Raw genomic sequence first — 23,410 nt, 5'->3', positions numbered from 1 at the left:
GCTCATTATGTAATTGTCTAATTTAAGTCAAATGGTTTAATCTGACCAGTAAGACCAGTTGCTTTAGTTTGCCAGTCGAATGCTGGGGCCAGGTGGAAGAGTTTTCCCAGTCGGGATACATCAGGGCTTGGTTTGTAGATAATAGTACCATTGATGCTGTCAGGACTTGCATGTAATACTTGCTCAAGTGAGTCACTAAGCAGCCTGCAAAACCACATTGCTGCATGAATCACCAGTTGCTGAAGAGTAGAAAGTAAAGACCATTGCAGTGGGAAGGGCCATTCTTCCAGTGTGCTGTAGCAACTCCTTCGCTCACTTAAAGTCCAAAATACGTGAATCCATTTTCCTGCTGTTTTGCTATAGTTTAGACCTGTGAACTCGTTGCAAAGAACCTTCCATGCCATGCACAAAGTGCTGGAGGAACTCAGCGGGTCAGGTAGCATCTGTGGAGGGAAATGAGCAGTTGACGTTTCAGGTTGAAACTCTTCATCTGGACCTCCACAGATGCTGCCTGACCCGCTGAGTTCCTCCAGCGCTTTGTGTGTTGCTTCAGTTTCCAGCATCTTGTGTCCTCATCTTCCATGTCAGGTCTTTCTGCATATGGAAACTTAACACTGCTTTATATTTGGGTGTTTTGGTATTTGAGTGATGCTGTTTTGGGCAATTGAGCAGAATGGTGGTGTGTGAGGAAGTGCTCAATGTACCCTGTGTGGAAGCCACAATTGTTATGTGATAGTGTATTCAAAATAGGAATCTGGTGATGTTGCTGGAGCGATTCTGTTTTTATGTTTGTGTTAAAGATGTAGCGGGATTACCCTGAGTGACAAAGCTGGGTTGAGACCAAGCCCCCAGATTGCTGCAGTGGAGCTGTCCATACAGCTGTCCTATATCATGTTGAAAAATCACCGTAATTAAGCAACACAGTATGATGATTAGGATTTGGTGGAGTCCAGGAGCAGCTGCTGAACAGCTAATATATTGCAGTACTGTTCGGGATATAGTCCCAGTTATGCTCCTCTTCAAAATAATGCCTTAAGACAAGAGGAAGAGAGGTCCAACAAGCAAACTGCTGGAGGAACTTGGAGACACAAGAAATTCTGCAGATGCTGGAATCTGGAGCAACACACAATCAGTGCTGGAGGAACTCAGCAGGTCAGGCAGCATCCATGGAGGGAAATAAACAGTCGATGTTTCGGGCTGAGACCCTTTGTCAGGACTGGAGAGGAAAGGCTGAGGTGATTGGTGAACTGAGCAGGGGTGAAAGATGGCAGGCATGTTGCACCAGGCAGGGGAGGAGGCTTTGGAGGCAGGTGGAGAGAGGTCCTTTTGCTGGTAATTGTCCAATTTTTCAAGGTCTTTCCATGGGAAACGTCAACTGTTTATTTCCCTCCATAGATGCTGCCTGACCCGCTGAGTTCCTCCAGCACTTTCTGTGTATTACTGGAGGAACTCAGCAGGTTGAATAGTATCTGTGGGGGGGGGGGGGGGGTGGTTGGTGGTGGCAGGAGAAAGGAATTGTCAATGTTTGAGGTGGAAACCCTGCATCAAGACTGAGAGAGGGGAGGGGACACGCCCAGCGTGAAGAGGGAGTGGGGGGGGGGGGTGAGGCAGGAACCTGAGGCGACTAGTGGACTGAGGAGGGGTGAAAGATGACAGGTGGATTGCACCAGACAGGGGAGGGGAGGGGGCTTTGGACTCGGGAGACAGTGGCAGGTGGAGAGAGGTCCTATTGCTGGTGATTGTCCAATGTTCATGGTCTTTCCGTTGGAGGAATCGCAACTTATCACAGAGAGGAAGCACAGAACCAGGCCCTTCATCTCACCAAGGTCATGCCGACCATCATCCTCTAATCCTATATTAATCCTTTTTTTATATTCTCTCCATGTTCCCATCAACTCCCCTAGGTTCTACCACTCACCTACACACTAGGGGCAATTTGCAGTGGCCAACTAGTCTACCAGCCCAACACATCTTTCAGACGTGGGAGGAAACCCATGAAGTCACAGGGAGAACGTGCAAACTCCACATAGGCAGCACCCAGGGTCACAATCGAACCTGGTTGCTGGAGCTGAGATATGGCAGCTACTAGTGGCACCATCTAGTAGGCCTGCCACCCTATCATGTATCTTCTGATCTGTATGGATCAGCACTACAGCTGTACAACCTTCAGTCCCTTGGCATCAGTGAAGCCCTTGAAAGATGTCAGCAATGACTATCTCTCATTTTGGTGTATGGCTCTATCATCAGACAGGTACACTGCAGCCAGCTCAAGTTAATAATTATACTATGCAACACTATTGCTTAAAGTAAGTTTTTCTGCTAAGTAACCTGATCCACCCTCAGTGACTGTTGGCAAGAGGATTTTTAACCTTAAGTATTCTCACAATGGCCAGGTGACAGTGTCGCTCACACAGAGAAACAGAATTAATGTCTCTCTCTGTACCTGTATGCTGCTGGACCTGCTGAATATTTTGAGCACTTCCTGTTCTACATTTGAATGCACCTGGAGATCTCACCATCCTGTCTTGTGGCTCACTGCAGAGTGTTGCCTGCAGCATTTCTGACCCCAGTGTGTGCTGTTGCTACACTTCCACTTGGGCTTCTGAGTGTAAAAACGCGCCGGGTTTGTTGACTTGGTTGCTATGTGGCAACTGATGCTAAGCAAGGCTTGAGCAAAGCAGGATCAAGAAGGTGCAATGCCTGTGACAGTCGAACATCTTTCCAGTGCTCACTGGATGGCACAGCCTTCCAGATGAATGGATCAGGGGCATTAGCGGGCAGTTCAGATCCTTAGACTTGTGTCTGAACTTGAGCTGACATTTTAATTTGATGGTGAAGGGAGGAAACCCTTCGGTAGAAAGTTCAAAATCTCCCTCTGTCACTCAGTGAATGGAGAGGGTAAGGTTATGGGTAAGGTAGCCTATTTAAAAAGAGAGTTGTATTGTCAAGGCATTGACTTAAGCAGGTTGCATTGCATGTAGCTGTCATGGAATTAGGATGTTCTCCCTATGACCAGATGGGTTTCCTTTGGGTGCTCCAGTTTCCTCCCATATTAGATAAAATTAGTTTATTGTCAATTACACCAGGGTGCAATGAAATTCTTTGTTAGCAGGAAGCTCACAGAATAAACAGTATTACATGGTAACAATAAATACAACAATGAGCACAAAACAGCAGAATGGTACAAAGATTGTAGTTCAGTCTGAAGTAGTGCAAAAAAAGTTTGCAGAAGTGACAATAACGGAATAACTGAGAGAGGTAGAATCAGGGGTCCGAGAACATGACAGCACCAACGGGAAGGGTGTGTCTAAGAGGTGACTGGTTCAGGAGTCTGACAGCAGCCAGGAAGAAGCTGTTCTTAAGTCTGGATGTCCGGGCTTTCCAGCTCCTGTATCTTCTCCCAGAAGGTAGAAGAGAGAAGAGGGAAAGGCCAGGGTGGCAGGCATCTCTGACGATACTACTAGTCTTCCTGAAGCAACGCACCATGATCTCAAAAATGTGCAGGTTGGCAGATTAATTAGAGTCATCGTCAAGTAGCGTGGAACCAGGCCATTCAGTCCATCACGTCCAGGTACCATCTTGCAGCACTTGGTTGATAGCCTCGGCAATGTAAGTGCTCATCTGGACACTAAAATGCTGCCAGTGACTCTGCTTCCACCACTCTGTCGGGCAGTGCATTCCAGGTACTCACCACTCTCTTGTCCCCCTCTGATTCCCACTGAATCTCTTGCCCCTTATCCTAAATACACGTCCTCTAGTTGTATTCACTTGAAGGAGAAAGAGGTAGTATGGTGTAAAAATGGGTGCTTGGTGGTTAGCACAGACTTGGTGGGCCAATGGTCATCTCTGTATGACTATCATTCTGGATATATTGAGGCTGCACTCCTGAGATGGAGGGGGGTACAGCTGTAGTGCTGATTAATATGGACTAAAAGATGGTCATGATCTTGACTGGGACGGCACAAACAGGGTTTAATTGGCCCCAGTGTCTGGGAGTAGAAATTACACCAGGGTGGAGAAGGGCAATATAAAAGAGAAATCAAGCTAGGTTCTCGTTTCTTATACCTGTGATGTGATTTTTGACTTAAAGTGGCTGCTTGTTTGTGTAGCAGGTGAGGACTGTGCAATTAGGCCCCGAAGTTAAACAATGATTCTGTATCCGGTCTTATCGTACATAAAGAGTAATCATTGAAATGGGCAGGCACGGTAGTGTAGCGGTTAGTGTGATGCTTTACAGCGCCAGTGACCCAGGTTCAATTCCGGCCACTGTCTGTAGGGAGTTTGTACGTTCTCCCCGTGTCTGTGTGGGTTTCCTCTGGGTGCTCCGGTTTCCTCCCACATTCCAAAGACATACAGGTTAGGAAGTTTTGGGCATGATATGTTGGCGCCAGAAGCGTGGCGACACTTGTGGGCTGCCCGTAGAACACTCTACACAAGAGATGCACTTCACTGTGTGTTTCGATGTACATGTGTCGAATAAAGAGATCTCTCTCATCTAAAGACAAAGTGCTGGAAACAGTTGAGACCAGGCAGCATCTGTGGAGGGAGAAACAGATAATTTTCAGGTCAATGACCTTTCATCAAAATGAATGACCTGAAACGTTAACTCTTGTTTCTCCCTCCACAGAAGCTGCCAGACCTGCTGAGTGTCTCCAACACTTTGCAGATGCTGAACAATCTTTAAAAAAAAATTGCTGTTCTTACTCCCCTGCACAAATCCCCACAGAATGTTTGTGACAGAGGAGACAAAAAAGAACGTTATTTCTGAGAGTCCGCAAGCACTGCTTCTCCAGTTGAACAATTTATTTTCTCTCAAAAACTTCTGCCTGATATCAAAATAAATCTAATGGTCCCCTCTTGTCAACAAGTGGATCATATGGTAGTCTCTCTGCTGTAGTGATACTGAGCAAGTACTGAGTTAGAGGTATCGTTAAACATGTGGCCAGGTTTGCCATTCTTGAAGAGGTATAAAAGATCTCAAGTGCTTTCCTGGTGTATTGCAAGTATTTTTTTATTCAATAAACACCATCAAAATTTATAATTATCCAGTCACTCATTCACTTGCACCTTGTGGAATCTTGCTGTGTACAAATGGTCAGCCAAGTTTGCCGACAAAACAAAGCATTTGTTTTTCAAGTTGACGAAACAGCAGCTAAATGTGAGTTCACCGCTTGGCTTGGATTAAAGAGCCAGTGAAACTGATACCAGTCTTGTGTACATTTGTTTTCTTTCAGCTTCAATCCCTCGGGAGACGTTGATGCATTTCACAGCAAGACTGGGTCTGTCAAGGCTAGCCTCGTTCCTCCTGCAGCAGCCAGGAGGGCAGGAAGCTCTTGGCATCGCCAACCTCGATGGGGCCACGCCCATTAATCTCGCAGCACAGAGGGGTTTCCATGGGCTCGAGGAGCTTTTTGCGCAGTAAGTGCTCTCTACCAATGGAAATGGTCGGACAAAGAGTTGTGTTTTGTTTTCTGGCCCAGAGAGCAAACAGTTGCAAAGGTTGTTATAAACTGATACCACCAGCTCTGAGTTTTGTGAAAAACCTGCTTAGTGAGTTGAGCAAAAATATTATTGTTTCACTGTCGTCATTGTGTCTCATTAGCTTTTACCCATTCAATTCGAGGCAATGCATTAATTATAGTTTTACATTTTTGTTAGTGAAAAGCTGAATATGCTTCTATTGAAGACTGTTATTACCAGCAGTGGGCAGGGTTGGTGTCAAGCTAAAGGTACAGGGTATAATAAGAAAGGTAATGAGATATTTCAGAATGGTAAGGTAGAGCTCCATGATGTGAACTCCGAAATATCGGGTTACAGGTTGCAGGGAGTGTTGCCTGTGGAGACTCCGATGGGGTTCTACCAGTCACTACGGGTGGAGAGCAGTGAGCCAGCCCTGAGGGGAACCCGGAGTCACAAGAGCGGCATGAGGTTGTCTCAACAGTAAATGCCCTTCTTGGTGTTTGAGGTGTTGATTTAATTGCAAAGGAAAAATCTGGCCAAGGCACAAAACTGATAGTAAGAATTTTCATTCACCAGAAAATACACAGAAGGGGTTATAGGATCAGATTAGTCAGGTAAGCATATATTTACAAAGAATCTTATAACATCTTCAGGAGTCCCAAATCACCAAGGGTCATAGAGCATGGAAACAGGCCCTTCAGCCCATCTTGTCCATACCAGCCAAGATGCCCATCTAAGCTCGTCCCATTTGTCCATGTTTGGCCCATATCCCTCGAAACCTTAATAGAGTCATTGGTGGGTTAATTGGCTGCTGTAAATTGCCCCTAGTGACTAGGTGAGGGGTAGAATCTGGGAAGAATTGATGGGAACATGGGGAGAATAAAATGAGATTAGTGTGGTCACTGTAGATTCGATGGCCAAACACTTTTACAACAGCAATTTTCTTCTGAATTATACTTAATAATTTTTTAAAAATATCCAATGCACTTTGCAGGAGAGCTAGTAAAACAATCTAACGGTTCACAGGAGATACCAGGGCAAGATGATAAATAGCGTTATCAGAGAGGTAGCTTCCTGTGAGTGCATTGGAGATGTGAGAGTCAAAAGGCAGAGAGACTTGAAGTAGAAGGCTTGCACCAGAGTTTGGGTCTTCAGCCTCTCAAACCTTGTGGATTTTCCGGTATGTGCCTTTTTATAAATCATGTTCTCCTTTCAGCAAATTTGCAGGAAAAAAATATCCTCTGTGAAGATATCCCAGGGCATCAATGCTCAATACAAGAGGGCATGGCTTTCAAGTAATGGGTGGGAAGTTCAAGGGAGATATCAGAGGAAGGTTTTTTTTTACCAAGAGAGTGGTTGGGGCATGGAATGCGCTGCCTGGGCTGGTGGTGGAGGCAGGTACATTGGTCAAATTCAAGAGATTGCTGGATAAGCATATGGAGGAATTTAAAATAGAGGGATATGTGGGAGGAAGGGATAAGATAGTCTTAGGCGTGGTTTAAAGGTTGGCACAACATTGTGGGCCAAAGGGCCTGTATTGTGCTGTACTGTACTATGATCTATGAAGAGACTTGTCACGTATCCATCTTCTGATCCGGACTACTCTTACACATCCCCAAGTTCCCCTTGATCCACCATTGATGGCTGTGCCTTCAGCTGCTAAGGACCTAAACTCTGGAATTCCCTCGTTGAACCTCTCTGCCTCTTCTTCCCCCTTGAAGATGTTCCTTTCTACCTACCTCTGAACAAACCTCTGGTCACCTGTACAAGAAAAACCTCCTTTTTGGCTTTGGAGCCTATTTTTCTTTGATTGCATTGTTGTTAGCATTTGGGAAGTTTATAACATCAGTAATGCTATTTACATACATATTAACAGAAGCAAAATGCTTGGAGTCATTTAAGAAGTAGTTGGAGTTATTTAAGAAGAAGTAGCAGATACAATGAATTATAATTCCTGTGTGGATGTACAAATTGAGATGTGTTGATCAGACTGCCTAAAAGTTATTCACCTTGTGAACCAGTTTAAAATAAAACTGCTAACATCAGCAATGTTGGAATTCTATGTAAAGGCATTGAATGAAACCTCAAGAGGAACATTCATCCTCCCTCAATGAGCAACAGAGTCTAAAGAGATGTGATACAAGTGTTCAAGTTTGTGTTTCTAAAAAAAAATATGGGGGTAGATTTAGTTAGACTATGGCTGAAGAACAAAGGCCGAGAGACAAAATGAAAAGCGAAAGAAATAGCTCCAGTAACTTGGAATGTAGAATAGCACAGCGCTGGACAGACCAGTCAGCCCACGACATTGTGCCGAGCTTGATGCTGATTTATACTAAATGTCCTCCTCCTGTGTCTCATCCATATCCCTCCATTCCCTTCATATTCACATGTCTATCTGAAAGCCTCTTAAACTCCACCAAACTGCCTGCTTCCACTACTACCCCTGGTAACCTATTCCAGGCACTTGCCACTTTCTGTGTAAAAAAAAAAACTTGCCCTCCTCACGTCGCATTTAAACTCCTCCCCCCAACCTTAAAAACACGTCCTCTGGTGTTTGACATTTCTACCCCGAGGAACAGATTCTTACAGTCTACCCTATCTATCCTCTCATTATTTTAGAAAACTCTATCAGGTCTCCCCTCAGCTTCCAATACTCTAGGGAGAACAACCCAAATTTGTCCAACCTTTCCTTATAGCTCATACCCTCTAATTCAGGCAGCATCCTGGTAAACCTCTTCTACACCCTCTCCACAGTCTCCATATCCTCCTTATAGTTGGGTGACCAGAACTGTATGCAATCCTCCAAGTGCGGTCTGACTGAAGTTTTATATAGCTGCAGCATGACTTCCTTACTCTCATATACTTTTTTACATGAGTTGTCCTGTTAGCTTCACGACTGAGGTCAGTGGCTGAGATTATAACAACATTCAAGTTGGAATGGATTAATTAAAATGATTAGAGGATAAAGGAATTGGAACAGACTGGGAAAATGAAAAGTTTGGGTAAACATCAGGCCAGCTCATCTGACCAGCTGTTACAGCTCTAGTTCCTGGCATTTCACAGCATTTCAAGAGGGTAGAAAGGTGGTTCATGGTACTCGCACACGAGTCATCAAACCATCAACCTTCTGATCTTTGCAATGCTGGTACTTCACTGCAGTGTTGGAATCTCCCAGCCTTTGTTGCCAAATTGCCTCTGTGTCCAGCGATGCAGGCAGAGCAACCAGGACTTGTCTGAATGGCTGGAGGTCACTGGCAGTGAGGTCTTGGGAAAGAACCAGTGCTCTGGCTTTGACTAAGATCCCTGTGGACCAATTGGGATTGGGGAGAGATTGTAGACTCTTCTGCAGAAATGTTAATAAATGTTTCTTTTTTCCACATAACCACTGAACTCCTTGGTGTCTCTCTTCCCAAGTATATATAGATACATTAAAACTGGAACCATCTGGAGCTTCATCCCTTGTGTCTCTGTATATAATGAGCTCTCCTCCACCCCCCCCCCCCCATATAATGTATCTCCCTCTGTGTGCTATATGTAATATTAACTTCAGCATTTTGTATGTAATGTAACCTGCCAAACCCCTTAAAGTACGGCACAACATTGTGGGCCGAAGGGCCTGTACTGTGCTGTAGTGTTCTATGTTCTAGTATCTCCCCCTCAGCTCTCTGTATGTAATGCCAACCCATCGATGTGTCTCTCCCTCAGCACTCTCCATATATGACTCCTGAGCCCCATGTAAGACCAAACCCCTTTGTGCTTACCACAGCTTTCTGTATAGCTCAAGCCTGAACCACTTGATGTAGCTCTGTCTGATCTCTATATAATGTAACCCCCAAATTCCCCACTCCCCCCACCCCACACAGCTGAGCAACAGGAAGTGTGACCATAGGTACCCTTGTAGTAGTCTGCAGGTTGTAGGTCAGACAATCCTGCCCTCTTGCCTTTTTTGCTGATCAGAATGAAACTTTTTTAAAATCATTTTGCAGCTTGATTTTGATTGACAGCAGAGCTGGTCTGTATTTGCTGAATCGCTCAATGGTTATCACTGAGCAAATTGGAAAATGGAACCATGTTTTGGTGCTAAAGTATGATGCTTGAGGGTTTGCACGCTGAGTTTCCTAAGTGTCTTACTGAATTATTTGCCTCTCTGCACCAGCAAGGTTCTTTATGCTTTCTGTCTCTCTTAACATTCCCATAATCACCACCTGCCCTTGACAATCAATGCCGCCAACAACAACCTGGGAGTCACCACTAACCAAAAATTCAACTCGACCAACCACGTAAGTAGAGACACGAGACTGCAGACACTGGAATCTGGAGCAACAAATGACCTGCTGGAGGAACTCAGCGAGTCAAGCAGCATCTGCAGGAGGAAAGGAATAGTTGACGTTTTGGGTTGAAACCTTGCATCGGGACAGATGCGGCTCAACCTGCTGAGCTCCTCCAGCGGATTGTTTGTTGCAACCACACACATTCTTGGCTACAGGCACAGTTGGGAGCATGGGTAGCATATGACAGGTGACTCACCTCCTGATAGCCCAGGGTGTTTCTGTTATCCACAAGGCATAACTCAGAAGAGTGATGGAATAACCCACACTTGCTCAGATGAATGCAACTCCAACAGCTCAGGATAAAGTACCCACTTCATTTGCCACACTCCATGTTCATTCACTCCAGTGTGTATTACCGACAAAATGCACTGCAGTTATTCAACCAGACTACACCAACAGCACCTCCCAAGCCCACGACTTCCACCAACAAGGAGGAGACCAGCAGATGCACGGCAACACCACCTCCTGCAGGTTTCCCTTCAAATCGTACACCGTCCTGACTTGGAATTATACAACGGTTCTTTCGTCATTGCCAAAGTCTGAAGCTGCCTCCCCCAGCAGCACTGAGAGCACCTTCATCAGAAGTGGGGGGGGGGGGGGGGGGGGGGGGGTGGGTCCATGAAAGTGGCTCACCACCACCTTGAGAGCAAATAGGGATGAGCAGTTGATGTTGGCATTGCCAGTGATGCCCAAATCCCAAAAGATGAATAAATAACCCCCGCCCTACAGTGAAGGACAAAAGCCCAAATGTACCATTATAATACTTCTGCTTTGTATGTCAGCATTCTTGTAACCTCTGAGAAAGACAGAATAATTATGGTCAGCTTCACAATATAACCAGTGCTGATGGCTGCGTAACCTCAGTGCCTTAAAAAGAAGACCTTTATTCCTCACAAGAAGTCAAGGGCTTAATCCCATTAGAGCTATTTATAGCCCAGATTGGATGAGCATTGTTAATCCATGATGTTACTCATTTCTTATTAAGGGCACTCCCTTTCTGACTGATGGTGAGGATACTCCCAGATGTGTCATTTAAATGACTGCCAGAATTCCAGAGGATTAGGGAGGAATAAGATGTACAGTAGTGCTACTGACTTATGATGGCCAGTAAAATCTCACCTCTACTAATTAATAGTGGCAATGTAATATTAATGAAGATTATTATCTAAGAGATTTTCTGCATTGACACTTCTGTCACTTTGGGTTCACTGTGCTCACGCTAGTCAGTAGCAGTAGCTCTGGTTGTCATTAAGTAGTTTGCCAAATCCACAGATTTATGGGTACTGTAAATGAATATAGGCACCATCTGCAGTAAATCAGAGGAGAAACAAATATGCTTCACATGACATTGCACATTAAGTGGAAAAAGCTTCAGATGCAGTCAAATTCTTGCTCGAACCAGATGCGGTGTGTGAATGTGTTAATATATGGCTAGCCAACACCACCCCACCACCCGCCCCCCCCCCCCCCAACTCCCAGGAGGGATATGGTGACCTGGATGTGAATATTTGCAGACTCTGCATATTTAAGCCAGGCATCCCCTGATCAGGGGTGGAATATCTGCTTAAAAGGAACACTGAATCAAGCAACAATTAATTTCCAAACGTGTTTGTTCTCTAGGTTGGGCATTCCTGTAAAAATGTTTTGTATTAGTTTAATGACACATTTCAGGAATTGGCAGATTTTGAATTGTCATTAAGGAAACATTAAATGATAAAATGGGGAAAATTTCAAAGCAAGTCCAAAAACTGAGCTTAATGGCTCTGAAGTAAGAAGAAAGATTAGGGTGCAGTGCAGCATTGTGGTGTTGCTCTCTTTTGTGGTATTTTATCATGAGATGGGGCAATTACATGAAATTAAGAGTAGCTGGGATATTTTTAAAAATTTATTCAAAAAGTGAGGTTGAATCTTAGGTTATCTACAAAGTGCTCCTCCTCATTGAATTTATCTTCAAGTCACATTCGTGTCAAATTCAGTCAACTTTCACCCAATTTATTCATGGAAAATCTCAAGTAAGATGAGGAGTAGTGAATCTGGGTTGGTTGAGGGAGAAGTGGTGAACAGTGCAGTCCTTTCACGCTTGCAGATTATAGAACCCACTCTATATTACCAACCATATGATACAAACTCTCCTGCAGTGTTGCCCTGAACTGTTGGCCCAGGTTCAGTGATTAAGGTCTGCAGTTTGTTTACTCATTTTCAGTTTGGGTGCCATTGGCAAGGCCATCGTTTATAAAGGTTGGTGAGGGGCAGGGAGTCTGCACAAGGACTTGGGCAGGTTAGGAGAATGGGCAAAGAAGTGGCGGATGGAATACAGCACAGGGAAGTGTACGGTCGTGCACTTTCTTAGAAGGAATAAAGGTGTAGACTATTTTCTAAACGGAGATAATTCAGAAATCAGAGGTGCAAAGGGACTTGGGAGTTCTAGTGCAGGATTCTCTCAAGGTTAACTTCCAGGTTGAGTCGGTAGTAAGGAAGACAAATGCAATGTTAGCATTCATTTTGAGAGGACTAGAATATAAAAGCAAGGATGTAATGCTGAGGCTTGCTGAGGCTTTATAAGGCATGGGTCAGACCACATTTGGAGTATTGTGAGCAGTTTTGGGCCCCATATCTAAGGAAGGATGTGCTGATGTTGGAGAGGGTCCAGAGGAGGTTTATTGGGGGTGAAAGGGTTAATGTGTGAGGGGCGTTTGATGGCTCTGGGCTTGTACTCGCTGGAGTTCAGAAGAATGAGGGGGGAATCTCATTGAAACCTATCAAATATTGAAAGGACTGGATAGGGTGAACATTGAGAGGATGTTTCCAGTAGTGGGAGAGTCTAGGACCAGACAGCACAACCTCAGAATAAAAGGACGTCCCTTTAGAACAGAGATGAGGAGGAATTTCTTTAGCCAGAGAGTGGGGAATCTGTGGAATTCATTGCCACAGACGGCTGTGGAGACCAAATCATTGGGTATATTTAAAGCAGAGGTTGATAGGTTCTTGATTAGTAAGAGCGTCAAAGGTTATGGGGAGAAGGCAGGAGGATGAGGTTGAGAGGGAAAAATAAATCAGCCATTATCGAATGGCGGAGCAGACTCGATGGGCCAAATGGCCTAATTCTGCTCGTATGTCTTATGGCCTTTATTGTCCTTTCCTGAGTACCTTGTGAAAAGAGGAGGGAGTTGCTCTCTTGAAAATGCCACAGACTGTTTGGTTCAGAAACAAACTGTTGAGTGGAGTCTGCAAAGATTCCAATTGATGCACTTGGCCCAAAGCAACGTGTACGGCTGGATGTTCAACTTTGAAAGATGTATTAATCTGGTCTCCAGCCATGACTGGAAAGCCATTGAAAGTAGCATTGGCAAGTTAGTGTGCCAGGAATGGGCCGGCACATCTCGGTGAGAATAATCTTTTGAAGCTGTATGGTAGAGTAGTACATCAGTATTTGTAAACTCATTTTGCACTGTATCTCCATTACCTTGATGCCAACTCGAGTTGAATGGAGGATGGATCCCCTTAGGACGTGTAGAAAAGCTGCTAGGTGATAATTCCCCTTGAATGTTCCCTTCATGTCCCAACTTCAGCGGAAGCAGCAGGTGCTTGTTAAGCACCTCCCCACAGATGCGTGACGGGAGAAGACAGCTGCCCTCCGCAGCGGCCTCCCGGCCTGAACTCCTGCCTTCATCACTCGGTGCTACTTTGAGCTGGCGCGCCAGGCTTCTGCAAGTCGCTTCCATTGTGCCAAAACCGATAGAGCGCTTCAATATGTTTAACTGCTGCTGCTCCTTCTGTTTCAGACAAAACTCTGCTGCAACTTTGCAGGAAGATGTAACGCCAATCGTATCCTCTGAAGACTGCTCTGTGCGATTTCAGCAGCACCTGAATGTTTACATGTACACCATCAATAACCCCCAAGGAGCTGAGCTCAACAACATGGAACACAACATCAGTGAACTGCAGAGATACATCCACTCTCACAGGCGTGAAATGGTAAGAATCAATTTGGCTTCCCAAAGCCTTCACTGTCAGTTTGATTTTTGAAAGCAGAAAGATAACATTTTTAACCACAGGGGTTGTATGTAAAACATTGTATCAAACGTGCACCATTTACTGTATATAATACAATTATAAATTGTCATTTGGGAATGTGCAGCCAATAAAGCCTAAAATATCTTCATGATTTGGAGTATATTTTGAAACTAATTCAGGAACATTGGAGATATTCGATGAACTTGTACTTGGGTCCATTTTCTATCACTTTCCTATTAATGTTATACAAGAATTAAAGAGATGTGGCTGAATCATGTCAATCTGTCACATATCAAATAGCTTTTTAAATTACCTACATCTTCATTTTAATTTGCAATGTGTTATTAGTATCAATTATTTACAACTTTTTCTCATTAATCCTGCAATGATTATGAATAATTAAATTTATGAATATTGTCTCATTTGCATCCTACCAATTTGAAATGAGTAGTTTTCAAATGTTATTTGTGCTACCAGTATGAGAGTGATTGGATGTTTCCAATATTTGATGCATAGTGTGTAAATAAGTTGAGTTGCTTCTGTATACCCAAGAAAATATTGTATACCAACAGACGTGAGGGGTACGTTTTTTAGTCGGAGAGTGGTGGATGCCTGGAATGCATTGCCTGATAGGGTGGTGGAGGCAAATTCATTGGGGGCTTTTAAGAGGGGCTTGGATGAGCTCATGAATGAGAGGAAAATGGAGGGATATGAGCATTCTGTAGGTAGGAGGGAATAGCTATGTCGGCACAACATTGTGGGCTGAAGGGCCTGTTCTGTGCTGTACTGTTCTATGTTCTAAAATTCAGCTCTTGAAACAGATTCCTCCAGATTTCAGCATCTGCAGTCTCTTGTGTTGCCAGATCTGCTTATTTCATCCAGTTTTCCTTTGTTTCTCTCCTTAAAATGCTTAGGATTATTGTTGGGGTGCAGTGTACTGGATAGTGTCTTGGCCAGTCTGTGAACCAGTCTGTGCCAGTCCGAGAATGCCGCTATATTACTTGATGCAGAAGGTGGCAAATCAAGTATGCATGCTATGTTGACGGCGGAAGCATGGCGACACTTGTGGGCTGCCCCCCGAACACTTGTAAAAGATGCATTTCACTGTGTGTTTTGATGTACGTGTGACTGATAAAGAAATCTTATTTTGTCTTATCACTTAGAGTATCAGAACAGCACACAAGAATTCCTGGATGATTCCTTTGTATTTCTCTTCTGCCTTCCAGGTGTGGAAGCAGATTGTAGTCCTCCTACAATGCACCTACCTGCCTTAGGGGGAGCTTGGTGACCAAATCCGATCTACACTTTTGAACTTTCTATTTTATTCAGTTTTCATTGATGAACCATTTGAAGGCTGAAATATCACTTTTACTTCTGTGGTTAATCTTATTGTGGTCATTTTTTAAAATCCATAAACCTGTTGTTTTTCTGAAAATGTCCTTCCTTTCGTCAGGTTGACATACTGATTGGGTGTAGTTACCAAGGCCACATTTTGCAGTAACAATGAGGGTCAAGAAGGCCCAATATTTATTGGCTTTGGGCATTCAAGTATACTCTTGGGTGATGTATTTTGAAGCCCTTACTAATTGTGTGTTTCATGGTGATGGTAGTTGCTTGAAATGATAAGATTTCTTTATTAGTCACATGTACATTGAAACACACAGTGAAATGCATCATTTTGCGTAGAGTGTTCTGGGGGCAGCCTGCAAGTTTTGCCACGCTTCCGGTGCCAACATAGCATGCCCACAACTTCCTAACCCGTACGTCTTTGGAATGTGGGAGGAAACTGGAGCACCCAGAGGAAACCCACGCAGACACGGAGAACGTACAAACTGCCGTGTACATAATTTAACATAATTTGTAATGCAGAGAATTAATTGTTAATACTCAGACATCTTTTTTTAAAACCAGGAACCACATCTGGTTAAATAGGATATTGACAATAATACATAAATGCACCGGTGCAAATGATATCCTTAATTGGGAGAGTGGGAGAGGTAAAATTTTCATCACGATTTAGAGCAATGATAAAGTGTAAATTGTGAGCTCTGCTTTTTAAATTTGGGCTGTACTAAGAGAGATAGTCTTGAGAAGCAGACCACCGGTGGAGGGTTGTCATGCACAGAACATGGACTGTGGTGGTATGGGCTCTGTGCAGGACATGCAGAAGCTGAATATGGGTAGTGGGAGGAATAATGCAGCACAAGGAACATTTGGTAGGGGGAGGGCTTCAGGTATTGGTGAATGGCAATTATTTTATTATTCTCACATGTACCGAGATGCAGAGAAAAGCTCTGTTTGCATGCCATCCAAGCAAATCATTCCAAACATAAGTACATCGATGTCACACGAAAGAAAAAGGAATAACAGAATGTGGAATATAGTGTTATGATTACAGAGAAAGTGCAGTGCAGGCAGACAATAACGTGCAAGGGCCATGATGAGGTCGACTGACAGTTCAAGAATTCATCTTTATCATACAAGAGGTCTGTTCAAGAGTTTGATAACAGTGGGATAGAAGCTGTCCTTGAGCCTGGTGGTATGTGTTTTTGAGCTTTGGTATCTGCTGCCCAATGGGAGGGGGAAGAAGAGAGGATGACTGAGATGGGAGGGGTCCTTCATTATGTTAGCTGCTTTCCCAAGGCAGTGGGAAGAGTCAACGGAGGGGGAGGCTGGTTTTCATGACGGAGGTATAGTGATAGTAGTGGTGTGTGAAGGAGTGAGAATGGTGTGCGGGATCCAGAACTTGCAGGGTTGGAGTGGAGTGTGCTCAGTGGGGAAGGTGCTAGATAGCAGAGGGAGCTGCAGAAGATGGTGGGTCGGGAACACTGTAGGTGAGGGGAAATACAGAGAGAATAATCTGTCGTACTGGGAGCAATTTGGCCTTCTCAACTGAAACTGATTTTATACTGGAACTGTATGAAGTGCCTTTTACTTCGAACTCTGGAGTTGTGTTTTGGGTGCAACAGTTTTAGGCCAAACAGATTTATGAACGGTGTGGATTGACTCTCCCTGGAGGTTAATCTCCAGGTTTATATGATTTTATTATTGGTGTGAAGAAATGCAAAACTATTATCTGTGTGGATGTACAGCTTGTAAAACAAAAACAACCGAGAATATACAACAGGAAAGTGATTCTTTGTTCAAACTATTGTTCTAAATAAGACTAATGCTAACACAGGTATATCTCAGCATAGCTATGCATTTATAGAATAAAACCATCAATTATTTGTTTTTCCTTATTTTGGAATAGGGTACACTTCCTGCACCATCCCCTCACCCACAGTCAGGGCTATCCATGCCTGCTGAGTGTTTAAGAACTGAAGAGAACAAAGAGGACTGCAAGTCCGAAACCCTCTGCCCGATTGCACAAGTACTAACTGAAATACCTGTTGAGCGATCAGCTTATCTGTCCCCACAGGACGGCACGCTAACTAATACGGAGTTGACCAACTGGTGCCCTGAGGCAAAAGTTGCCGATGATCAACAAAATATCACTGAGGCAAAACTGGAGGATGAAACAATCTTTTATGAAGCTCTGTCCACTCTCCCAGATGAAGGATCCAGGTTACCAGTGGATTCTGACAATGAACTAGATAACAATACCCTTGTGCAGAGCACATTTGATGGTGAATGTGATCAGAGCATTCTATCCTGTGACAGAGAACACAAGGGGACTTTGGGGTCAACTGAGGAATTACATCCGAGCCAAGAGTGTGCATTCAAAAGTGATGACCCTGAAGTGGACATCATGGTGATTGGAAATCCCGACGACGGAACAGCAGACTCTGTGGAAACTCTTGATCACGTGGAGATGGAGTCTCCTGTCATTAAGGAAACTAAGCTGGATGAAGCCAAAGAATGTGTTGAGTTGTCCACAGCTGAAAGTGGGCCAGCGGAGGGACTTGTACAGGAGGCAGATTTTCAAGGTGTACAACTAAGCAATGAAAACCCTCCACTCACTGAACTGTTTGAGGAAGCCACAGTGGATTTAGAGCTGGACAGCAATGATCCCTGTGAAGACACTGAGGGTTCACCAATGCACACATCCGATGAAATGAACGTTGGAGCTGGTGGTGAGGTATGCGCGGATACAGTGGACTCGATTTGTGATTCAGATAATGAGTACAAAGGACATCACCAAAGGATTGATGAGGATGAGGTTCTGCAGAATCTTGAACTACCTCGCTCATTAAATCCCTTTGAGGAATTTGATCAGAATGATACAACTTTCAAAGTGCTACCATTAGATGAGCAAAATGCTGCAACTTTGAAAGTGCAAACTTTACATGAACAGAATGATGTGATATCAGAAGCACAGTCGTTACACGAAGAAAATGACACAACTTCATCACTGTTTCCTCTGAGTAATATAGAAAGTGAATCAGAACAAAATGATGACCTGTTGGACTGCCCTTGTGATGACGAGTGGTCTAAACAGGTTGATGCATTGTTGGAAACTGCTTCTTCTGATTCCAGTTTGGGGGAGGATCAAGTATTGTCAAAAGAAGTCCAAGCAATGGTGGATTTAAAGGATGGAGTTTCTCAAAATGAGGGCACGGAAGATCTGTTGCCCAAGAGTATCTCAGAAATGCTACCTTGCTTGCCACTGACTTTGGAAAACCCATTTAATGAAGGTGATAGTCCCGATGGAGTTAAAAAGACACTGGAGTTTCTCCGCAAATCCAGTGATGCAGTTATGTATTCTCCAAATCAAGAGGTGCTGCTCAGTATAGTAGAGGAACCTGCCGATTATACGGTAAACAGTTCTTCAGATTCTGAGGATCAGTTTGAAGAATGTGAAAAGCCTTCGCCTGTGGAAGAACTGAAGGAAGATGACTGGATGATGAAAGATACCGGATCAAATGTCAAACATGAAGACAGTTCCCATGAGGATGAGAAACCTGACACAATTTCTTTGGATACGAAAGTTACACGGGGTTCTCCCGACTGGACATTTAACTCTGTGCTGGATGCAAATGGAAACTTGGAACCTGTTGACTTGAAAGGTAAGCAGACCCGTGAGAGGGTCAGATCTCATTCGCTGAAGCTGTGGTGTTATTTGCATGTTTTTGTTGTGCTTTTTTTTAATGGAAAATGCTCAGCGCACTTGAGAACTACAGCCATTCTGCAGAAGAATGGGAATTAAGATGTATTTGGGGAGTGTGACTCAAGAATCTGCAGTTCTCTCAAAAGCACTGCACTCTGTTCAATTGCTTTTCATCAGCGTGTTCCTGTAGCACATTGGCTGTGCACTGTAGCATCACCCACTGTGCTGTGGTATCGGGGACTGCAGAGCCACTTGAGTGATGACTATCTTGTTCGAATTACTGCAAAAGTTGGATTCATTTCATTTGAGAATGAAAATGGAGGCTGTTCCAGGAATACTCCAAAGATTTGGTATCATTTCCAATCAGCGGGGAGTAGAGTTTGTGGGAAGTAGGGTCAAAGCTGCGTAGACACAGCAAGCATGGGCTCAGATGAGCACGTTACAACAAGTAAGCTCACTTCAAAGTCTGTTTGCAGCACGATATCAGTTTCAATTGCTCAGTGCAAAATAAAACCACTTCACATGGGTGCTTCAGGTGAAATGGAAATGCAGTTAATGAGGTTTCAGGTGTTGAGTGAATCTTCAGTCTGCCTGTGTTCCGTTCTCCCATTCACCAATTTGGAATGGCGTCCCTTGAAGTAAGTGAAAAGTGATGGATGCCACTATCAAGCCAAAGAGAATGCCGGTCTTTCAAGTTGCTGATCAGAAAGGGGAAAAGTTAAAGGTGAAATAGTTTTAAGCTGCAGGGTGTGGGTATTGGAGGTACAGCAGAAGCTGTTTAAGGGTAAAAGGCTGGATTTAATGATCATCCCCATTATTTCCTTCTCCTGTTTAATATGTACATCACTTCTTCTTAAACTTTTCCTACTTTCAGTCCAGTCACAGACCTGAGGTTTTGTCCTTCCCTCTCCCTGTTCCCGCTCCCACCACCCGCAGTATTTTGTTCTTGTGAGGCGTTCTGATGTCCGCCACCTCCTTTTGTATTTTCCTTTCCGTAGACTTTCCAGCTTTGAAAGCAGCCCTGAGTTTGATGCAGCACCTCAGTATAATTTGGGTTAAAACCTTTGTTATTCTCCCTCCATCACTCTCTCTGCAAAATAAACATTAATGCTAATGGCTTCTTTTAACCCTGTCACCAACTGGTATCCAACCAGGGTTCTTAACCAGGGCACGTGTACTGAATGTTCAAAACAAAAGCCGAAAAATGCTGGAAATACTCAGCAAGTCGGGCAGCATCTGTGGGAAGAGAAACAGTTAACGATTCCGTTTGAAGACCCTCTGTCAGAACTGGGAAAGAGATAAAAGAAGCTTGTTAAACTGCAGGGAGGGTGGGAGAGGGATGTCTCTGATAGGTTGAAACCAAGATGACCATTGGGGATAAACTGTAAATAGGATATCTAGTCATTGAGTGAATAGGAGCAGTTAGAGAGTGAGAATATAGACAAGAGAACTGAGAAGAATGTGGGAGTTGCAAAATGCAGAGAGGGGGGGAAGTGCCTGGCAGGTCAGGGTCGGCATGAACTCCTCTCCCAGAGGAAAAGATGGAACGAGGGAGGGAGAAGCAAGCTGATCTAATATCACAGAAGGATGACCGATACTGACCAAGAAATCAAGTCCTCTGAAGCTGTAGAATTCAAAATTGAGTCCAGAAGGCTGCAACATGTCCAGACAGAAGGCGAGATACTGTTCTTCAAGCTTGTGTTTTGTCTCAGTGACAGTACAGGAGGCCACAGACCGATCGGAGTGAGAGTGGGATGGAGAGATAAGGTGGCAGGCAATGGAAGGCTCAAGGCTGCACCTGTGGGTTGAACGCAAGTTCTCTGCAAGGCCATTCCTCAATCTGCGTTTGGTTTCTCCAGTGTAGCGGAAACCACATTGTGATCATCAAATGTAGTCCACTAGATTGGAAGAAGTGCAAGTGAATCACTGCTGCACCTGGAAATACTGTTTGGGTCCCTGGGTAGTGGGAAGGGAAGAGATGAAAGGACAAGTGTTGCATCATCTGTGGTTGCAAGGGGAAGTGCTGTTGGAAGGGGGGGGGGTGTGGTTGGTGGGAGTGTGATGGGGAACTAAATGTCGTCGGGTGGGAAACCAAATGACATTGACACCTGATGAGGTGAAATGTGCAGTAGATGCTCTCAAGAGGCAGCTTTAAAGGGATGATCTAGATAATCCCGAGATGGGCAGACAGAACATTTAAGAGACACGAGAGATTCTGCAGATGCTGGGATCTGGAGCAACACACACAAAATGCTGGAGGAACTCAGCAGGTCAGGCAGCATCTATGGAGGGAAATAAACAGTCGACGTTTCGGGTTGAAACCCTTCATTTGTAACCGGAAATGAATTGAGCTGAAGGCCAAGCTGTCTGGCCAAGAAATGGGGAGGAACGACCCGAAACGTTGACTGTTTATTTCCCTCCATAGATGCTGTCTGACCTGCTGAGAACATTTAAGAGTTCCATTCTCAATATTGATGTTTGGTGGAGTCTGTGAATAATGAAAATTGTTTGAATTATGTGGAAGATTGTGTTTAATGGACAGATTACTCCTTTGTCAGTCTGTTCTCTGGCGATTTGAAAGTTTTTTGTAAATACAGTACTGTAGTTTTCCTCATGTCTTGGCCAGACAGCTTGGCCTTCAGCTCAATTCATTTCAGGTTACAAATAAGCAGTTATCTTTGCCTTAATTAAAAGTTGCCACACAACTTGAGAAAAGAAGAGAAGCAAGCCAAACACTGGTTTGCTTCGAGAGGAACAGAATTGAAATGCAGATTGGTTATGCTAAACTTTGTATCGAACCATGATTACACCATACTTTGAGCAGTTTTGGTTGTCATAGAAAGAATTTAGAGGTACTGGAGATGGTGCAAGAATGGTTTAAGAGGGCAATGCCAAAATGCTGAAGTGATACAGGAGAAAGGGAGGAGCAGGCTGGGGATTTGTCTTGGAAAGATAAGGATGGGGCAAGATAAGATCAGATTTCTTTATTAGTCACATGTACATCGAAACACACAGTGAAATGCATCTTTTGTGTAGAGTGTTCTGGGGCAGCCGGCAAGTGTCGCCACGCTTCCGGCGCCAACATAGCACGCCCACAACTTCCTAACCCGTACGTCCTTTGGAATGGGGAGGAAACCGGAGCACCCGGAGGAAACCGACGCAAACACGAGGAGAACGTACAAACTTCTTACAGACAGTGGCCAGAAATGAAACCCCAGGTCCGCTGGCGCTGTAATAGCATTATGCTAATGACTACTGATTAGAAGAACCATAATAAGGTTTGTTAGTATAAATAGAGTGGTTCCCCTTGGGGGATGAACAACATAACAGGCTATTGGAATAAGATAGTTGCCAAGTAACTATCTTATTAAAAAGAATAAAAAGAATATTCAGAACTAACTTTACCTACAGAATGTGGAACTCGGTGCAGCAGAGTAGTTGGTGACATTGAATTTAAAAGTTCTACTGATGGAGTTATTTCCCTAGCAAATAATGCTGAGGTACTTAGCGTGAATAGCACTTTCTGTGCTGCAGGTACTACCTAAATGAGTACCAAGATCCACCTGGTGGATGTTTGCAATTGAGTACTTTATCTTGTCAAGGCATATTCTTCCAATATAAGACTTCTTTTAGTAGAATTACAAAGGAATACAAAGGAACCAATACGAGTAGTGAAAGACTGATATTTAGGTGCACTTTGTTGTTATCAACCTCAACTGCAAAGAGAAATGCACATTGACAATCAATTCTGAAGAGGATGATGTGGAAAATTAAATGGGCACTCCGGACTTGCACAACCATCTCTGGGATCGGGAACCGATTGATGGGAGCAAAAAGGAACACAGAATGATTGTCAGAAGGTGATGGTTTTTGAAACAGCAGACAGCTTTGCAAAGCTATTTGTTGATAAGTCTCAACAGATTGCAGTGTTACCAAGCTTGGGTGGGGCTCTATAATGCTTAATAGATACCTTGTTGTTCTTCATTAACTAGATTTGCAGTAACTAATCATTTCAGTGATTGCTATGTGTGTTTGTTTTGAAAGTTGCAAACAGTTTCAGGTCCAGTCAGGTTACTGTGGAAGATATCTTTGTGTACATGGGAATGGGGGATGTAACTTGAATATCTGGGATTCTAGCCCTGCTGTCATCTTTTTGCTGTTGTCCATTTCCTGGAACATTAGATTAGAACAATCTGCCAATTGCCTAAAATTCAGGATTGCCTCCCTAATGACTCCACAAAACTGCCTAGATTTAGTTTTTCCTCTCCGTCAGCTTGTATATCGGCTTTCCTCCTCGCTATCTCCTATCTCTTGAAGCCCCCTTTCGTGATCTCCCCCCCGCCCCACCCTCTTCCAATCTCTTCCGACCCCTCCCTCGGCCTCCCCTATTGCTATGTTGCCTTTTGTGGATTCACAAAGAGAAGGAAAATTGCTATCCTTGAATAAACTAAAAGTAAGATACTTAAAGCTTGATTGTCTCCAGTGGGTTAGCTGGTTAAGCCAGTTCACCAGTGCTTTAGCTTGTGTAGGGATTGGGTTGCGTGCTGAGTCACGC

At 44.0% G+C, this 23,410-nt stretch overlaps 1 protein-coding gene across 1 annotated transcript in view; it reads left to right on the top strand.

Annotated features, from left to right (window-relative positions):
* Positions 1–23,410, top strand: part of LOC127583868 (A-kinase anchor protein 13-like) — a 407,302-nt gene that overhangs the window by 152,888 nt on the left and 231,004 nt on the right. The window contains 3 exon segments of the mRNA XM_052040262.1: positions 5,235–5,418; positions 13,574–13,766; positions 17,059–18,814. Of these exon segments, the coding sequence (XP_051896222.1) occupies positions 5,235–5,418; positions 13,574–13,766; positions 17,059–18,814 (2,133 nt within the window).

This window comes from Pristis pectinata, chromosome 28 (genome assembly GCF_009764475.1).
Source record: "Pristis pectinata isolate sPriPec2 chromosome 28, sPriPec2.1.pri, whole genome shotgun sequence".
NCBI lineage: Eukaryota > Metazoa > Chordata > Chondrichthyes > Rhinopristiformes > Pristidae > Pristis > Pristis pectinata.
This window is presented reverse-complemented; position numbering and strand designations above follow the sequence as displayed.